This window comes from Pygoscelis adeliae, unplaced genomic scaffold (assembly GCF_000699105.1).
Source record: "Pygoscelis adeliae isolate BGI_AS28 unplaced genomic scaffold, ASM69910v1 Scaffold7, whole genome shotgun sequence".
Classification (NCBI taxonomy): Eukaryota; Metazoa; Chordata; class Aves; order Sphenisciformes; family Spheniscidae; genus Pygoscelis; species Pygoscelis adeliae.
In genome coordinates this window covers 2,451,587-2,471,454 of record NW_008825268.1, presented here as the reverse complement: position 1 = coordinate 2,471,454, position 19,868 = coordinate 2,451,587, and the positions used below count along the sequence as shown (strand labels likewise).

General features: G+C 43.8%; 1 protein-coding gene across 1 annotated transcript in view; it reads right to left on the bottom strand.

Moving 5' to 3' along the window:
* Nucleotides 1–7: 7 nt before the first annotated feature.
* Nucleotides 8–19,868, bottom strand: part of ERBB4 (v-erb-b2 avian erythroblastic leukemia viral oncogene homolog 4) — a 580,731-nt gene continuing 560,870 nt past the window's right edge. Inside the window, exons 27-29 of the mRNA XM_009329670.1 lie at nucleotides 4,587–4,634; nucleotides 3,289–3,580; nucleotides 8–829 (exon numbers count right to left, since the gene is read on the bottom strand). Coding sequence (XP_009327945.1) covers nucleotides 393–829; nucleotides 3,289–3,580; nucleotides 4,587–4,634 — 777 coding nt within the window. The 3' untranslated portion in view covers nucleotides 8–392. The remainder of the gene's footprint in view (nucleotides 830–3,288; nucleotides 3,581–4,586; nucleotides 4,635–19,868) is intronic.

The following is a 19,868-nucleotide window of genomic DNA, read 5'->3' as shown; positions in this document are numbered from 1 at the left end:
CCAGCCTCTCTGTGGCTTCCCTACAGTGTCTGGGTTGAATCACTGAGAACTAGCTCAACAGCAGGCAACACTGCCACTGGCCTTTACTGGTACTGTCTGGCTTCTCTGACCATCCGACCCTTCGGATCTGCAGAAAGTGATAAACACCAGGTTGTACACGCCTTCTTTCAGTCTCTTTCCTTCCTTCCTTCCAGGTTCCCAACCCAATCTGCAAATGACTCCAAGACATTCCTTCACTTGGAAATATCAAAAATGAGTGAACTGGCAAGAAGAGGAAGCTCATGGGAGAAAGAAAGGGAGGGAGAGAGGGGAGAGAGAGAAAAGGAGAACGAGAGACAAAGAGTGAGGCAGCTAGAAGGGGTTGCCTTTCCACTTCAGTAAGACCGCGGTCACTACACCACTGTATTCCGGTGTCTGTAGGGCGGCGGGGGCAGCACAGTGCCAGGCTTCAGGGAGAACTCGGAGAGGTATTCAGGATTCTCTGCCACAATGGGCCGGATCCGTCCATTCTGTTTGTAAAAGTATTTTGTGCTGTACTCTTGCAGGTAGTCCGGGTGCTGGAGGGTGCTTCGTGGGGGCAGGCTGTGATTCCAGTAGTCTGGGTTGTCAAAGGCCTTCTTGGCTTTCTCCGGCAAATTGTTCTTCAGGTACTCGGCATTTTCCAAGGTGTTTGCAAAAGTGTTGAGGTACAATGGCTCGTTCACGTACTCATCCTCTGCTTTGGGCTGCCCGTTTGGAGCGTTGTGATACTCTGGGTTGTCCACAGCTTGGAGATCTCCATTCTTTCGTCGGGAAACAAATGGGTTCTCTTCCACTGGGTTTAGGTAATCTAAGGAAAGATTGAAAATAAATCAGCAAAAAGAGGGAGTAATCCATCCATGTAGCAAGCATCATATGTGCGTTAGTACCAGGCTGTACCAGAAGCAGTACTCGACTTGTGCATCCTTCCACCCCAGCCACTCATTCCGGCAAAGCTGGAAACTAAACTGCAGCTCTCACTGAGCCAAACATGCCGAGCGACTTCTGCCTCTGCTGCTGACTCTCTCGGCAACCTTGGACGTATCAGTCAAACCCTCTGCTCCGCAGTCTTTCCATCCAGAAAGCTCTATAGAAATCTTAGTTAAGCCTCTCTGCACAAAAACCATCCCCAAGGGCTAACTTCTAAGACAGCTTCATTCCTAACAGGACAATTTGCTTGATTAAAAACCTTCCATCCCTGAAGGACAAAGGGCCTTGAAGCATTATGAAAAAAATGATTCAAATGAGCCCTGGAAAGAGTACAAGAGAGTCTTACATCAGCTCCAAAACAGGACTTGGAGCAGGTTACAGTTGCTTCAAATCACTTTCTGTGGATTAACACCACAAAAAATTGTAGCTGAATTGCAGAAAGGTTTTAAGGCATATGGAGCTTGCATGGAAAGCTAGACGGGGGTGGGGAAGGAAGAGAAACATAAAGAGACTGGCTGGCTAGGTTAAAAATGCACGCTTAGCAAGCTCCCTCCCACGGTCACACACAGGTGACTGAGCCACAGAGCAATGCATTTGTTGGGTGTCATGTCCTGCCTTGCTCTGTGTATAATGAGGTCTTGCTGCAAAACACAAAGCCAATTGGCCAGGGCAGGAAGGAGGTTGGTGATGCTGCAAGTGGGCTGCAAAGGAAATGGCTTGGAGGTGGGCCGGGGACAAAAGGAACTGGAGGTGGGACCCCTGCAGCAAGATAGTGAAAAGCATCCAGTTCATTCAAGGCTGGAAATGATCAGATCAAACCCACTTTCAGTATTGATTCTGCCTTTCATCTCACAGCCCAGGGGTTCCCTACAAAACAGGGTCTCCAGCCACTTGCCGTTAGTGAGGGACGACCTCTCAGCCTGCCTGTGCCGCACAGGGATGCTAACACAAGACCCCCATCTCCAGTAGCGTGGCTCTGGTCATGGGCTTTGGAGACACTTCCACACAGAGTCCTGCCTGCAAGGAAACAGGCCCCACAGCCACAGAGTGGTCCTCACTTCAACTCTCGTTTTATCCAGGAAGGGGCCAAAACTATCAAATGCAAAAGTTCAAGACTTAATGAGTACCTTTGACCACATAGCTAAAACTTTGCTGAATCTGAGAGGTAAAACAGGCACATGCACCCGCACCAAGAGCATAGTGGAAGCATTTTTTTTTAAGCAATGACAACCAAGCAGTGCTTTGATTTGAGTCCCCCAGCTGACGGAGAGCGCGCAGCATCGTGGCCACACTGCGACATCCCTGCATCTGTGCCCAGTGAGACAGGAAGGAGGTGCTTTCTCCTGAGCTGCTACTACCGCACCCCTGAGGGCTCAGGTGGCACCTGTGAAGCGTTAAGCTCCTGCAGAACTCTGAGGCTCCCCAAGGCGAACCTGTATGTGAAGATACGTGTGGGCTCACACTGAAGCAAACTCACAGCATCAAATCTCTTGTTGCAAGGGCTGCTGCTGAAAAGCAGGGCCACAAGTGCACTCCCACAATTGCTACTGCCGTGGGTCAAGCCCCAGGACCCCCTCCATTTTCACTGTGTAACACAAAGGGTAAGTGGCTTCCAAATTCTGAAGCAAACCCAGTAGTCACTTGACATTTACATTTGCATTAATTAATTTCTTCAAAGCTAATGCAAAGGTTTGAAAGCAAATTACTAATGACACATCCCTTTACATCTAAATGACTGCTGTCACTATTTAGAAAGGAAGAAACGAATGACGGCAAACTGGGAAGTGTAGCACTCTGAGCTGGCACAGATCTAGGCAAACTTCACCTTGCAGTGATGGTCTCCCTGAAGCACATCTTGTTCTTTCAATCCTAAACTTCTCTTGGGTATAAAATGCCAACTGTGTGTATCGGTTCTGTGGTATATTCAACATGACATTTACCAAGCACAATGCCATGAAGATAAAGAAGATCAATACACAAAGCAAAGTGGAGACAATGGCTGGCCAAAGATAGATCCTTTTCTTGGAAATAACGGAAGATTTGTATTTGGATAAGAAGGAGGTTTGGGTTTTTTCATTCCTCTCTCTTGTTATTTCCCAGAAAGAAAAGTTAAAGGGGGAATTACCAAACTTGACATTTTGGCACATTTGAGCTTTTCTACGTAGCAAATTAAGCAAAGAAAAATGAATCCCCATGCAAAGAAATATTAACCAAGTCAGAATGTTTCAACCTTGCTGGGTTATTCAATAAAGCCATTTTTGGTGAAAAGCTGCTGATGTAGAAAAAGAGAGAATGCAGTTAGACTAGAGCAGGAGCTCCTCCGGAAAGACAATTTTTTACCTGTTTTAGGTTTGTCTCGCATCGGCGTCATGTACCCGTCCTCATCCAGCTCTCCCCGGATGACCCGCTCGGGTATGAAGACCGTGGGATCAGCGCTGTACCTCTGGGTGCTGCTGTCCTCTTTTGCCAGGGTTGCCACTTGTTTTCGTAGTGTGCCATTACAGCAAGTATCTTCAAAGATCTCTGCTGTGGCCCCTTGAGCAACTGGGGCTTCTGGTATTATGCAGCCAGGGGCTCTGTATGCCATCGGCACTTCTGCAGCACAGCCACCATCTCTATACACAAACTGGTTCTGTTGAAAAAGAAAAGGCAGCATGAGAAAGGAGGCTCCGACAGGAGAGAAGATTCAACAGCAAGTCACCTCTGCGGCTCCTGTGCCTTTCCTGCCACACTTGCTCAATGAAGCATTTCACCAGGCAGGTGAAGCCTTGTCCATCCTGCAGACTGCTGCGTTTCCAGTGCTGCGGGATCGGCAGCATCACAGGCTCTGTTGTGGACTGGCAAAGCATCCGTCTGCCCGGTGGTGCTGAGCCGGCTTCACCTCCCAGGGAGGTACCATCGGTGCAGCGAGGGGAGCAGGGAAGCAAGCTGGCTGCTCAGGGCTGGAAATGGGGCTAGAAACGGGGCAGAAAAACTTGTCTCCCACCTAGACACGTGGAGGTTGGATATACACAGCTGCCAGAGGCAAACACGGTATCTCTTCTTCTATTTACTTTGACAATCTCCCCCGATTTCTGAACAAAACCCTTAAACCTCATGTTAGGGAAATCTCCTTCTGCAAAGGGGACTGGGGATAGAGGACATTATCATCTCTGAACTCTGTTTATTCCTGGGGGGCCTACTTTTAGGGTGTCCTGCAGTGACGATCACACGGTCACCCAAACACTACGTAATTCCATCAGGTAGTGCACTTCAGGCTGGTGAACTGTGTTCATATTGGTACCTCAACTCAATGGTTCAACTCAACCTACCATTTTGCTTGTCAGCAAGGGTGTACAAGGAAATTTCAACATCATGACCTATAAATAGGAAGGAAAAATGTACAGATTCATCCAAGCCTGTTACCTAAATGCTTTTGCAAGAAAAGTTGGCAGTTGGCAGAATTTTGGGTGTAGGTCCATCGAGCTTGCACATGAATTCAGGCTGAGTGTAGAGATCCTGACTATTTGCTTACATACACATTCATTCACTGTTGGCTTTTGGGCCATTTATGTAGGAAAAAGGGGTTTGAAACAGAAAATACGTAGTGAAGAAAGGAGGAAAACCTAAAGGATGAAGGTTGAATGTGAAATACTTACTCCTGACATAGGGGTGTAGGCAGGAGGAGGGCTGTGTCCAATTTCACTCTAATAGGAAAGAAAAATGGAATGATGGATACGTAATAAGAGGTCACATGAATGAAACAAGTCACATGAGCTGTATGAGCTAATGGGGAGAAACATGCACATCAGTTAGATTTCCTAACTGAATCCAAAATTGAAAGAATTCAATCATGGCAAATGTCTCACCAACATCAACAAGCTGTGTGCCTCACCAGTCTTAGGGAGGGCTACTGAGTTCCTCTTGCTGGGTAAGGGCAAATGCCCTGTTACACCCGCTGACAGCTGTACATCCTGCAAATGTCTCGTGTCTAATTTTTGGAAAGGCAGATTGTACAGAAAGAATGACAGACGGTGCACTCAACTTCAGAGGAAATACAGGGCAGGAGAAGTGCAGAAAGCATCTAGCTCCGAGCCAAGGCTTCCTTTCCCAGGGACAAAGCAGAAGAGGGATAACTGGGAGGGCAGAAGGGTGCAGGACTGCCATTAGACTGTCACAGCTAGCTTAAGTATCACAGGAAAAACAGTCCCTAGCCTTTGGTAAACCCAAATAGCACAGCAGCTGCTGGATTTCAAGACTGCAACGTGCCATGGTCCTGCCCTCAATATATACCACCCTTCTAATGTTACCTCTATCACAGGCTAAGAGTTTTTACCGAGAAGTCTAGAGGCTTCATCATCAAAGTATCCATGCAGAGATCTTCATTTTGGTATTGGTTTCTGGAACCATCTTACACTGCCCTGTGGACCCTGAACTACTGTAACATCACCAGCACAGTGGCTGCATTTATACTTATTACTGCTACTCAAAACTGGCCTGTTTTTCATTGAGGAAATGCTGATTTTTGGAGGAAAATAAAAATAAAACAAAGAACCCTTTATTTTTAGTGTGTTTTTCTACTGCCAAAATGGTTTTTTTGAGACTATAAGTTCAGTTCTTCATAACTACTTTGTTTCCCATTTTGTTTCAAAAACTTTATTTTATTTCCCTTATCTCCTAAATTGGGTGAAAGAAAAAGTCAGGGTTTGAAAAAAGAAGGTCTATACTTGAAATAAAGGGAAAACCCACCACCTCAGGAAAGAAGTCTAACCACCCTGAGAACACTCCACTTTAGAAGATAACTCATTCATTAAAATCTGTTTCAAAACCATATCCACACCAAGAAACATACCGTAATTAAAAGAAAAGACAACATGCATCCTCACATAGTAAGGACTGAATGTACTACAGTCAATCTTTCCCTTATAAACTTCTTGCCAAAACATCAGGATGGAGATGATGGTCGCTGTCAAGGTAAGATACATCAAGATGATGTATCTTACTTTATAAAGGGATGGTTTGTGTTTAAGCAAAATACCTGCATCAGGAAAAACCTTAAAAACAAACATAAACTTTTTAAAATGCATGCTGCGTGTCTGAAGACCCTTTTCTGGTGACCAAAAATATGCCCATTTCCTTCTATCTGAAATATCCCCACAGCCATTTTGTTGCTCAGATCTAGCACCTTGTGTTTGAGGTGTAAACGTGGTGATGAGCTATAGTTAGAGATACACTTTTCCCCATCCCCATGAAAATATTTAGCCAAGTTATGACCTAAAAAAGCCTCCAGGTTGCAAATTACAAAAGCGTAGGAAAACCTTTGTTAGCTGAATTGTCTATCCGCACCATCCATTAGCAAGGCTTGAGCAGTAGTTGTTTTTCCCCAGGGAAACTAGGTGCTGAAAGGAAACACAGAAGAGGATCTATCCCATGGTCTCAGTGACCCCCCTGCCAGTGGGGGGAGAAGAAGGAGGAAATGGCAGTCTGAGCAGACTACAAAGGAGTTGAGAGGCTTGCAAGGAAAGTGTGGCTGGAGGAGCTGGCAGCAGGGATGGTCAGGAGCCAGGGAATGGTGGCTTGCAAAGGAACAGAGGACAATGGCAAGTGAGGGTGACTCTGAGGTGCAGGGAGGGAGAAAGGGTTGGCATGTGACAGGAGGCTGAGTAGGACGGGAGAGATGGTAATAAGACCTAAATGCAACAGGGGGAAACAGGAAGCACAAGGACAAAAGGCAGTCTGAAAGCACTGAAAACAGCAGCTTCTCTAGAGGCTGGAGCTGAACTTGAATCTCCTCTGCTGTCAGCAAATCGCTCTCAAATTAAATGGCCAAATGCAGGCCTGGTTCAGCTGGTGCAGAGGGAGCTGAGCAGCCGCCGGGCCACCCTTAGCACAAGTGCTGTCTTGTGCAGCCAGCAGGAGCTCTGAGGACTCTGTGCACAGGTAATAGGGCTGAGGGAGGAGGGGCTGAGACACCACTGAAGTCTAGGCCAACCGTGACTGATTTCACTAAGCGTTCGCCAAAGAGCTCATTATGTTTGAAAAGCAGAGCTTAAACTTAAGCCCAAGGCCTGGAAGCAGCTTTGGCCTCTCTGACCCAGCTGTGGCTGCTGACAGCCAGGGAAGTGAGGATGATGCCAACTGCAAAGAAAGTGCCGTCTAAGGCAGTACAGAAAGAGATGGCAGAGGGCTTGGCTGGATCAGCCCGGAAACTTCAGTGCTGCCCCATCTGTGTGTGGTCTCTCTCTTATTCAAGACAAGTGCACTTGTATCCAGAAGAACAACAGCCAAGGAAGGTTCACAAGCAGGGAAGGAAAAACCAAAGTCAGCAGTTGCCTGGCTGAGATGATCACACTTGAGAGAGAAGATCGTCACAGAAGAGGGAACAGAAGACACTTTACCAGAGATTTTTTTTTTTTTAAAGGGAGCAGACATCAAGGTCCTCAATACACATCTGGATACAGACTATGCAGCAAGCTTGTAACTTGGTAGTCGTCTGCAAGAGGCTTGTTTGGGACAATTAGGAATGTCCCTTTAAACAGGGAACACCGTGAAAACCAGGGGTGCTCTGATTGCAGAGGTCAGATCCTCTCTGAACCCCCTCACCTTTCTTTTGTACCACAGATTTACTATCACCTTGTCATGACACATGGACAGGTTACAACCTAGAATGTGTTAGACAAGCGGATAAAAAACATCCCCTGAGCCTGCCAGATGCAACTTTGAAATCTTACTGATGGCTACAGGATGTTGCACTGCAGGAGACTTAATCTGCCTTCTCCTTGCCCTCTGATCTTGTATTTACTTGAATTCAGGGAAGCTTTCTGTATACTCCAAAAAGACGGACAAGGAAAGACTGAAGTAGTAAACCATGGTCCATGAAGGGTGGTGAAGATTTAGGCGAACTGATCATTACAGGTAGGATCCAGAGAAGAAATACCAAGTGCTGCCTACAGAGAGTCAAGTCTCTTAACAGCAAGGAATCCAAAGCTCTGCTGGGAATCCTCTACCTCCTTGTAAAGCTCCCCAGCTTCCTTCCCTCCCCCCTGCAGGCTGCGAGACTCCAAAGAGGGGGTTTGCTTCTTTTGGTTTCCCAGGTGGCTGCAGCCCTGCAGACTGTACAAGAGTGAGAAGAGCTGTAGCAATACTGTGTTAGTATTATATGCAGGGGATTGGCGTTCACTGCTGTCCGCTTTTCGCAGACTAAACCAGTGACTGTAACCACTCCTTTTCTATTCAGTACTACACTGTGCTATATTACACACCTTTAATTTACATCTTTCTATTTTCACAGAGGCACTCCCATGAATTTCAACTTGTGGTTCATTGATTCTGGATGAATAAAGGGAGAGCTGTCTTGAACTACTTTTAGTTCACAGCCCACAGTGATCTCTTATGCGTTAACTCAGAAAAGCAAGTCTTTTGTCAACAGGCTTGGCTTCAGTACACAGGGCTATGCTCCTCTGCCAGTAAATGTTTAGATGATTAGCCACTTAAAAAAAATATTGTTCTAGGACAGCCACATTATCTATCCGTGGGCGTGCTTTGCTCCACCCTCATCACAAAAGGCTAAACTCACCATCCTATCTTTGGATCTTCTCGGCCGTGACTCTAACATTTAAATACATACTATGCAACTGTAACAACATAATAACAGGCCCTCTTAGAATAGCCCCGTCTCAAGATGTCAGGAGAGAATGGACTAGCATTAATGCATTTATTGCTATTTTTGCTGACAGGACACTTCCCAGTCAGCGACCTGCCAACTAAGATCACAGTAATGGTATTTTCTTCATGCCTCCCCTTTAGCTCTGTACTAAACATAGCTGTCTTGCAACACCCTTAACACAGAACCTTACAGCTTGGCTCTTCTCCAAACCACTGGTGTCTGCACACTTTTTTAATTCTTTACTGTTTTCCCCCATGAGTTAATACCCTGTGGCCACTGTTCCAAAAAAGGAGGCAAAGAAAACAGGTGTGGTGCCAATTAGTGGGGCTGAAAATGTGATATAATTGTTTAAATGTCTTTATATTGCCTGCTAATTGCAATGTGATGTCATCATTTTTTAGGCTTCCAAGATAAGTACTGAAAGCCCCAGCCAACCCTCATTGGTCAGGACATGAATCACACTGTGAGCTGAAAATACATTTGGACTTCACCAAGTAAAACTTAAATAGCTTCATTTGTATGTGTAATCCAATTTACTTTGTTGATTTTTTTTTTTGGTTGTTGTTTTGGCATCTTAAACACTATCTTGAAAAAAAGAGCTGATGTTCCTTTACTGAGAAGATCTGGGTTTTTGGATTTCTGATCCTGAAATTCTGAGCTGAATGATCAAGATCTCTAGCTTGTTGAGATGGACAGAGACTTCAGAGGCTGGCTGCTCAAAGACCTCACTACATAAACCTACTTAAAAAGTCTCAACTTGCATACTAAAAAAAAAATAAATTTAATCAATAAACACCCCCTTTTGATAGTGTAATATGCATTACATCCATTAGCTCTGGAGTGCACACATCCATCGACATTTAAACTCTAAGTATCCTCCAGAAGGAGCCTAGCCTTTTTAACTGCCCAGGAGCAGCCCTAACCAGAAATGCCCGAGATTTCATTCCTCATACCACATGATTGAATTTTAGGCACAAACATGACATCAGGGAGAAAGATAAAAAACAAGCAAATGTCCCCTAAAGCCTTTTTAGAAGCCCCTTGGTATTAAATACCAGTGATATATCAACTATTATAACCACTAACGTTTGTGTAAAATGAGCCTTGCTAAAAGAGAGGTAAATAACACTTGTGAATATTGGCTTGTGTTATTGCTTTCTATTCATTAATTTCATTTTCCAATTCCTTGCTTCTAAAATCTCCCAAAGGTAAATATCTCCTCCTTTATAACAGGGACATAATATTTTCTGGCTGCATGTTAAACTGTAATGAAATCAAAGCCTTGCTGGCTCCTGCCACTCATATTTATGTAGTTGTGTGAACATGCCTCTGCCTTGTCTCTTTTCATTTGAGTCTAGCGTCATGCCTGGAGTATGGCACCCAGAGCTGTGTTCCTCCCCCTGCCTGCGCTACAGCTCATCCCACACCAGCCCTACAGTGACGAGAGCTGCCTTCAAAGCTGCACCCACAGCAGATTTCAGGTGGAAGAAATGCTGAAGGTACTCAGCGATGTGATGCTGCTGTGGGACTATGGGTGGTACAGGACTATCACCAAATAGAAAATAAATAAAACTTTATTTCACAGCATGATCCGGTAGCCCCATGCTTGGCTTACTAGCACAGCCTCCCAACAGCGTGCTCGCTGCTGCAGAGCTGGTTTTCCTTGTCACCTACCAAGACGTGCACACACATTTGATAGGGTTGCATAATTATTACTGTTTCTTGTTCTTAAGCAGCCTGCTAAGCTCATGGGACTGAAAGATTTTTCTTTACTAAAGGCAAGACGCTACCAACATCAATGTACACACGCACACATTTGAACCCACTCTGATACTGCTCCTACCCACATGAAAACCCAATTCCCTTTCACTCTCCTTCTGCTCTTGTATGCAAAAAGCACCAAACCATAAAGCAGGAGCAAAACACTCTCAACCTTCTCACTGGGATGCTCCTCATATGTCCTGTTCAGGGGCGTATCATGGTCCATGCTTCAGGCAACTCAGTGATTATCTGTTTTGATTGAGCTCTGGAACGCTTGTTTGTACCAGTTCAGTTCTGGGCTGTGTGCCTCCAGAAATAACTCACTTTCCTCCTTCCCCTAGAAACTGTTTACCTGATTTGAAACCAAGTCGGTATCCAGGCTCGAGTCACCAAACCGCAGCCACCTAACATACCAGGCTGAGCAGATCTTGCTGCATGCACCAAGATTTCAGCAGTTCTCTGGGAAGGACAGCTGATTTACGCGAGTGGATCTGAATAATATGTTTGGGATGCTCTGGTGGGGCTGCAGGCAGAGCACACAACACAGACCTGTCCCACCAGCCCCGAGCACACTCCAGCTACATTTCAAGGGAGCAGCCTGGTATTTACAACTGATCTGAACTGAAATTCAAATAGGAAAGACCACCCCAGAGAGCAGCCACCTCTGCTCAGGGGCAGTCCTGCTTCCCTCTGACCACAGAGCTAACAGCTTACTCTGCCCTGCTTCAGAGACCCCACAGCAAACACGTCTGAGATGAAAATCAAAGGAAAGAAAAAACGTGTACCACGAGACTGCTGTGCAATGTTAAATAGAAATGAAATACTGTTTGTATAGTATTAGCTAGAAGGCTTTGCAGACCTCTGAAGATTTCCAGTCCTAGCCCCTGCTCAGAGAAGGGCCATATATGAAAAGAAAGGATTAGACACTCCCCTGGGCCATTACAGTTAAAGCATATCTGTCCCTATAGCTCGCAGCACCTGACACAAGTCTGGCGTTCCTCATGCTCTATCTTCTGTTCAGCCTGGGCTCCTGACCCCTACTTAAGAAAACTCCGTTCCCCACTGGGTACTTTCCTCTAGGACTATGAAGAAAAGTTCCCATTAGCATCACTGCCAAGTGTCATGGCTTGACATTAGGTACGGGTCATTGCTGGCACCCTGTATCATTTCAGCACACAGAACAACAATCACAGCATACTGGAGATGTACATCCTCTGAAACTGGTTTGGGATATGTGTGTGTGTGTGTCTCTTACATCACCTATTTCAGGCACACAAACAGCAATATGGCCCACCTGAGTTAATGTAGCAAGACAGGACATACATTTCTCCAGTGAGAGGAAAGGGGAGCCTACTATTCAACAACAAAAAGTAGGAATAATATACACCGGTTGTGGACAGTAGCTATGCAACAATTTACAATGCCCTTAGTTCAAGGGCCATAAAGTTCCATTGGGGATCGATGAATCTTTATTGGAAATGATGAAGTCCCAGTCACTCTTCCAGCATTACCCTTTCTCAGAATGTGTGTAAACATTTCAACTTGAATGTTGATACACAAGTATAGAAAAGAACGTAAGCACCATCCTGTGTTAGCTAAAGTGTTTGCTCCAGTCTCTGATGACCGCTCCTTCCACAATCAAGACACAAAACATCCAGTTTAGATCAGTGAGGGGAAAAAAAAAAAAGGAGAAGAAACAAGGAATAAGTCTTTTCTGCACTTAAGTTTTTTCTGCACATAAGTTTTTTCTAGGCGCTGTTTGTCAGAAGAGAGGTAAGATTTGCAGGCAGCCTGAGCTTGAACTCAGTTCATATAGGCTGCCTGTATCATCTGGATGTGCCGAATCATGTCCTGGCAGTATGGTGGGTTTAAGACATCCCTGAATTTGTTCAATATGGACGTTTCACTGGTGACCTGGGTTCAGGTCAGTACTGACTTACTTCATAGCTTCAGATGAGTCATTTAAACTTTCTCTTGCACAATTTTCTCTCCTAACAGCTGTGTGTTTTCAGGCTTATAAACTCTTTCAAGAGCAGTCCATATGCAGTGGGATGCCCAAATCTGAATGCAGCCTTCTAGGAGTAACTTAGTCTGGACTGTGAACAGTAAATGGCATATACCACAAAGAAAACATGCCTAACAGTCTTGGTATAGTGGCATAGGAAACTACATACCTAAATATTGCACAGAATATTTCCTGTGCTGTTACTGGAAAATACCAGACATACACCATATATTTTCAGCCTAACACTTCATCAAGTAGAGGAGTCAAAGATTACAAGAAGACCAATGAAAATAACCTGTTAAGAGGTGCACGATGTGGCCACAAAACTCAGTATCCAGGCACACTGACAGGGTAACGTAGGTGAAATGCTTTTCCATAGCATTTCATCTCCTATACCTGGGCTGGGAATAAAACCATTCTCCTGCTGTATGGCAACAAAAACTCTCCCTGGAAGCCCCCCTGTCCTCCAGACCTCGGAAACCTTCATCCTTCCAACTTCAGAACGGCTAGCAAACAGACTTCAGCTGGCACAATATGTAATTTGATCTAAGCATGACACAAGAATGAAGATGCAAGAATTCCTTTTCCCTATTATTTTGTATTAATGCACCGTGAATGTCAAACAGACAGGAGAGCAGGAAGAGAGACAGCTTGCATGTGCCTATCTTTCCCTTTCAATGTCTTTTACTCCCATATCATTCCTGTCACCCATGACTAGCTTTCTGTCACTCCTTTTTTAATGCACTCTCCAAGACATTTTACAGTAAATGGCACCTACTAACACTGGGCCAATTCCCCACAGTTTGGAAGAGACAACATACCATTTCCTAGCTACTCTAACAGTTCCCTGGGGGAGAGAAGGGTCAAGGCGCTGCTCCTGCTCATATGCTGTAGCATCTGTCCAAAACACAGGAGCAGCAGCAGCTCCTTTTCTGTACAAACCTCTAGCTTCAAATCCCAAAACAGGGAAAGGATGGGGAATGGGACCAAAACCAAAACACGGTCATGCTTTGTGATTGCGACATGGCAGACAAAAAAAAAAAAAAGCACAAAAGAAAGTTGATGAGCAACACTCGGAGCAGTAGCCCCCTCCTATGCCGCACGCTGCATTGCCATCTTCCCCAGTCTGTTTTATACAGTAATCAAAGGATATTCTGAGCCTCTCAAAATGCCATCAACCCTCATTGAGAATGAAATAGAGCACATCTCCACTGAAGCCTTTACAGCAGTAATCATTACAGCATGCTGGCCTGAACAGGAGGCTCTTACAGACAAAGATGGGGTTTAGAAATAAAATAAAAAAGCCTTCCTAAAATCTGAATAGAAACTTGATGATAATCTCCCGATTTTATTATGCAAGGGGGAAAAGAAACCCATAATTGTGCACTCTTGGTCTCTTATAGCAAAGAATAGGCTTCTTGATGAAATGCTGAGTTGATTTAGAGCAGGGATGAGGTTCTGGTGGCAATAATACGCTAAAAGAAATAACCATCCAGCTGATTTGGATAAAATAATCATTTTTTATCATTCTAAATCTAAACTTCACCTGTGCCTCCTCCCACTTCTCCCCACCGCATCTTTTGGAGAGTCTTTTTATAGCTTTGAGAAATTTTTTTCCCTCCCTTACCACAGAATTTAACAAGACAGACAGACTCTTTACTCTGGCTAACAAAAGGCATTTTAGGCTGTGCTGGCATTTATCCTCATTGTACGTATGTTTAGAAAGCACAGTATTTGGCCCAGGGTGCTCCAGAGTCTTCCTGCCACCTTACGCTTAAAGCATTATCACAGGAGCCCCACTGCCATGGGACACTGTGGATGGCACTCTCCGGCTCGTGAGCTCCAACCGTCGTGGGCAGACAGGTGTTTAAATGACAGTTCCTTGGAGCCCTGCCAGGTGCATTTCCACGTCACGGCCCCTTGTATTTTCAGGTGCTTTTATTATTTTAAGAAAATCACAAATATGATTCCTCAGAAACGGACACTTTTCACAAACAATTTAGGTTTCAAATCTAGTCACTGAAGGAAAATTTTCTCCCAGCTCTCATAATTATTTCCTGACTCTTAGTCCACTTTTCCATCTACTGAATTATGTAGAGTTGTTTAGCTTGCTGTTTTCCAAGAATGCCTCATCAGTGCAGTGTAGAAATATTTATTACTTACTCTCTTTATATCTATTGACTTTTTTTCTTTTCAGGAGAGAAAAGAAAATGGATCAGCTGTGAGCTCTCTTGACTGTTAACACAGCCAGCAGCTATTCATGGATTAAGCAGATGCTGCCTGATTTTAAACCAGTTTATATTAAAGCTCAATAAATTTACATGTCATGCATCAAGGTTTGAAGCAATATACAGTTACAGACTCTTCCACCGATACCACTGGGGGTTAACTTGCAGTAGGTCTCACCAGGAAGTACAGTGAGCTGGTGATTTGTAATGAAATATGTATTTTTAATTAAATATATATTAAATTTGTAGAAACAAAAATGCCATCCAACACTTCTGAAAAGTCTGACTCTAAATCTATATGTCTGAATTCAGGAGCCTGAATGTGACAGAAAATGGCTAACGCATTAAAAAATTCCCATTTTAAGGCACTTGACCTGCAAAACCATGAGGCAATTTGACAAGTTGGTCCTGATAATCTATTCAGGCTGAGAAGGGCTTAGTCCTTGAGAAACACCACTGATTTCAGCTGGCCTTGCTGCAAAGCAAGAGACTAATTGCCATAAAGCACTTTCAAAGAATTCTCTGTGAAGAGCCGGGCATCATCTATTCTGTTTGAGTCCTCCATATGAATTTTCTTCCTTTTTCCTCTGGCAAACTTAGCACATTTTAAAAAGGTATTTAAATACTCATATTCTAAATATACATACTTTGTCACAAGCTTTCCTTTTTCATGTAAATTATTAAGACTGAAATCATTTTTCACCTAAGGTATTTTACAGTGTATTTTTGCATGTTTATTCTTCTTACTGCATTCACCCTGAGTAATGAAATTAGGCTGACTAGTATCAGTCTGGGTTCACCTCCTCCTTTTCATGGACAAAGATGGCCTTGTGCTATCTACATTTCCAACAGAGACTAGAAATAGACACAGAAGAATTTCCCAGAATTAAAAAGTTACAGTAGGTAAAATATTTGTGATGGTTGACTAGATACCAACAAAACACTAACAGCCACTGAGAACTGCTTAATGTAAAAGGCAGAGCAGAACAGAAAGGAGCCTCCTATCACCAGGATGTCATTAAAACTTAAGGAAGCAGAAAATGGGAATTTGAGATCTTGAAAGAGAGCTTGGTGGGACTTCCAGAATTACTCTGAAGGTTTGATGGCAGCAACTGCAGTATCCGGTACACTGTTGCCTAGACTCTACTAGGAAAATACACAAAATGTAGTATTTAATGAAAGACATATAGAATGGATTCATCAAACTTTCCTAACTAATCAAGCAGTTTTTCGAGAAGCAAGAGAGCTAATACAGAGACAGTGTCAGTGTAATCTTCTGAACTGTTATGAAACCCTTTGATACAATGTCTAGTTAATTTACAAGTTCATCTGTTCTGGCATTGGAGATTTCATTGCAACACTTGCATAAGGAAGCGACAGAGTCCAGTAGAAAGCCAAAAAAATGACTACTAAGATTTTCAGAAAGTTTTTGATCACCTTTTAAGGAGAAGGAATTAAAGAAATGGGATAGAAATAAATAAAAAAGTCCACAACCTGACAGACTGCACTAATAAGCATCAAATTTAAGGAAAGATTTGGTCGTACTATTTTTGGGAAGATATTGCAGAAGCAGAGGGGTGGCAAACACCACAAATAAACCAAATAAAAAGGAGACATCAGTGTTGTCCTTTGACAACAAACATGTACAAATGGTACGATTCTACTCAGCCCCTTAAGCAGAAGAAATTTCTGACAACTGGCAGCTCCTTAATCTAGCACAAAAAAGGGTGCGTGGCGGACAGTAATAGGAACCAAATGCTGCTACAGAGTCAGCATTAACCACCCAGTGAGACTTTTCTACACTGTGATGTATTTTCCATCCCACCTGATATAATCAAGACAATCTTTCTAACAGACAAATTCCACCTCAAACAGAATTTCTGCACTTGACACAGAAATTAAGAGACAAGAGACTCTGGCCTATGTTATGCCAGAAGGTTAGACAAAATGCCTGCAATGGCCCCATCTAGCCTTGATATCTCTTCACACAAGTTATGAATTGACTTTAGGATGAAGTAGTTTTACTGCCATCAGCCCCACCTGGCCAGGACACAAATGGAAAAATAACTAGCTTGAGAGCTTGGGCAGGAACAGTTAACTGCCTTTTCTTACAGAAAAAGAAATGGGGACCAGGAAGGCACTGGGTGCTACTAAAGCCCTGGACACAAGGAGAATCATGGACAAATCATGACTCCCTCCTGCTGCCTTCTTTACCAAGAGGAAAGGGTGCTATAACCAACTGTTAGCTCTCTCCACCTGCAATGACAGTACCTCTCAAACTAGCTCAGCTGTGCTGACACACTGGAAAGTGCCCCTCCAAATTCTGACTGCTCTCCAAAATCCCTCCTTCCAGCTGTAAATTAAGACGGCAGTGCTTACAGTCCCCCACCTTCCAAGTCTGCTGTATTTCAGTATGTAAAGGAGGTCATATTAGACCTCAGTTCTGATCTTCTGCCACTGGAGCACTGCGGGAGCCCAAGAAATTCAGCCCTGTTACTTAAAAATCTAATAAAAATCACTTAATTCTGGTAGCGATCCGACTAGGTGAATAGTCCCTATTGTCCATGATAAGCTTTGGAAGGGAAGATGCCGTATGCCATACTGACATGAAACACATCTGAAAATCACTAACAACCATCTCCTTTGTAATCTTGTGATTTGAAAATGGTTACCTTTCAAATTTAGAAACCAGAACAAATTAATCACAGAGATAACTTCTTGCCTGGTTTCCCTCTGGAATAATCATTTCATATGCAGACATATACAGATGTTCAGCCATGAAACACTACCAGACCTAACGCTGCACCAGGACTGCTGCAATGGCATAACAGACATTACTCAGGGAACTGAAAACTGGCTTTTGGCATACCAGAGTCTGCTTTAGCCAAGCAGAATAGTCTCCCTGGACATATGAATTAGACACCTCCGAAAAAAATAGCTTGATATTTAATTGCAGGGCTGTCAGGTACTTCCATGATATATAGGATATGGAATAAAATTACAGGGACGGTATCAGCGATAGCAGGAATTGGCCAAGGATTTAAAGTAAAAAGCATCATGGGGTACACAGAGTGCTTTCTCTATTAGTATTATCTCTGTGCACACAGGACAGTACTCGTTACAAATACCTGAATGAATCATCTAATGGCTGTGAATGTAGGACACTCGAGCACTAGCTGGGGTCCTGTGCTCATGGAAACACTGCCGAGGATTCAGCTTATCTCTCAGAAGCACAGAGCTTCTAAAACTCCATATTTCTCAAATATCTCTAGACAATGGAAAATAAAAGCTGGAAAAAGCCAAAGAGATGAAACTGCAACTGAAGAGTTTCAGATGCAATGAAAGAATTCAATTTAGCTTAGGATGCTAATTTTTATTTAAAAGCTGCATCAGTCTCAGGCTGGACTTCATAACAGAGGGCAGTGTTATGGGCTAGAGCATGTGCAGGCTTCTGTTCCTGGCAGTACAGGTCCCAAAGGTGTGCTAGTATGAAGCCAGTGTGGGTGTGATGGAAATGCTGAAGCTGTGTCTGAGCCTCGCAGCTTCATAAATCTCAGTAATCTCTGGAGGAAGAAGGATGTGACACTTCCCGGGGAGCCAGAAACTCTCCAGAAGGCTTCCCTCTTTCCAGTCTTCTTTCCATGGGCTGCAGCTCTGTGCTATTCATATCCAAATAGCTTTTTTCTTCACATGAGAGGGAGAAGGCAGGCAGTGTTTTACGCAAACCTCATCCAGCGATGCCTCTCCCCAGCAACAAGCTGCAAGGATTTAGTACCGAGATCACCCTAGAGAAACTTCAGAGCTTTCCTTAGAAAGTAAATGCTCTTGCTCTTCCTTAATTCCCTGACTTCAAAGCCTAAGTGTGAGGAGGCTCACGATCTCCCTGCTTTCTTCCTGCAAACTTTTGTCCCCAGTAGAGCTGCGCTGCTGGAACATTCATCTGAAGCTGTCAGTACAACACACCCAGAGAAGGAGCACAATACTCTGCCATCACATAACCGACTCTTTCTTCACTAAAACTACAATCAGAACAACTGTGACGGGAAATACAGTATCTTTCATGCTTCTGATCTCTGAAAATGACATGAAGATCATGTAGCTCTTGTCTGGGTGTTTCCTGCAATCTAGATGTACTCGCCTATATGGCAGTACTAGCAGTACATTTAGGAGATGCAGAATTGTTAGCAAACAAAGCTGAGACTGAAGCCACTCTGAGACACTGGACAAGCGTCAAAATTCTACTGGTAATCCTGTTACAGGACAGGAGTCAGTCTCCTACCAGCAAGTGCTACTACAAATCAGCCGGTTGTTCAATAGCAACTTCTTTGCCCACCTCTTCTTTTGGCCTTAAAAATGACCCCTCCATAAAGAGGCTCCTGCAATAAAGAAAAACACTATAAAGATGGGAGGGGTGCAAAAATACAGAGCTGGGTGCAAGCTTTCTGTCCCCCAGCAGTCCTCTCCGAGGTTACCTGGGTCAGAAAACTTGGCTCAGAATCTGAAAACTTTTGACAAAGGGTAATTCCAGATTTGTTTAAGTGTTAGATTGTCGTATGATGCCAGAGAAAAATTCTCAGCAGCAGGAGTTACTGAAAGAAGGATACAGTCTCGCTACTGTCATTAAATCAAATTCCAAAGCAAAGCTCCTACTGACTTTTGTGGTACAAGATCACAGTCTCAAACCAAGATGGGAAACTGTGAGCTGCGGAGAGGAGACGTCACATCAAGAATGTGATGGAGCCTCTGTGGGGCAAAAATAAAGGCACGGGGTCTCTTTCTGCAGCTCTGCTGACTTCAAGGGGATCACATGTGTGCAAGCAGCTGCAACAGTGTGGTTTAAAGCTGGCCAAAGGTCGTGAGAAAAGTACTTGAATTTGATAATAATAATAATAATAAATATTAATAATGCATGCCTGTATTTGCTTTCCGTGAATATCCCAGTGAGCATGTTGGCTGCCCAAACAGCACATTTTAAACAACTCTTTCAGAATATTTACTCTAGGATTTTTGCTGGAATTAATTCCCTCAGCTCTAGTGGACTCCTCTGCTTGGCTGGCACTAAAGACAGAGGGCAAAAGGAACTGTTGAAAAGGCAAGTACCTTTTCCTACTAATCCTTTCTCCTTTAAATGTGCCCCAGTGTTTCCAGCAAATATGGGAGTGAGATGAATATAGCAAACCATATGGGTCTGAGACTGCTCTCTCAACCCTATGTTGGTGTAAATGGTAGTACTCAACTGTGTAAAACTAAGTTACAGTGATTTACATCAGTGTGACAGTGA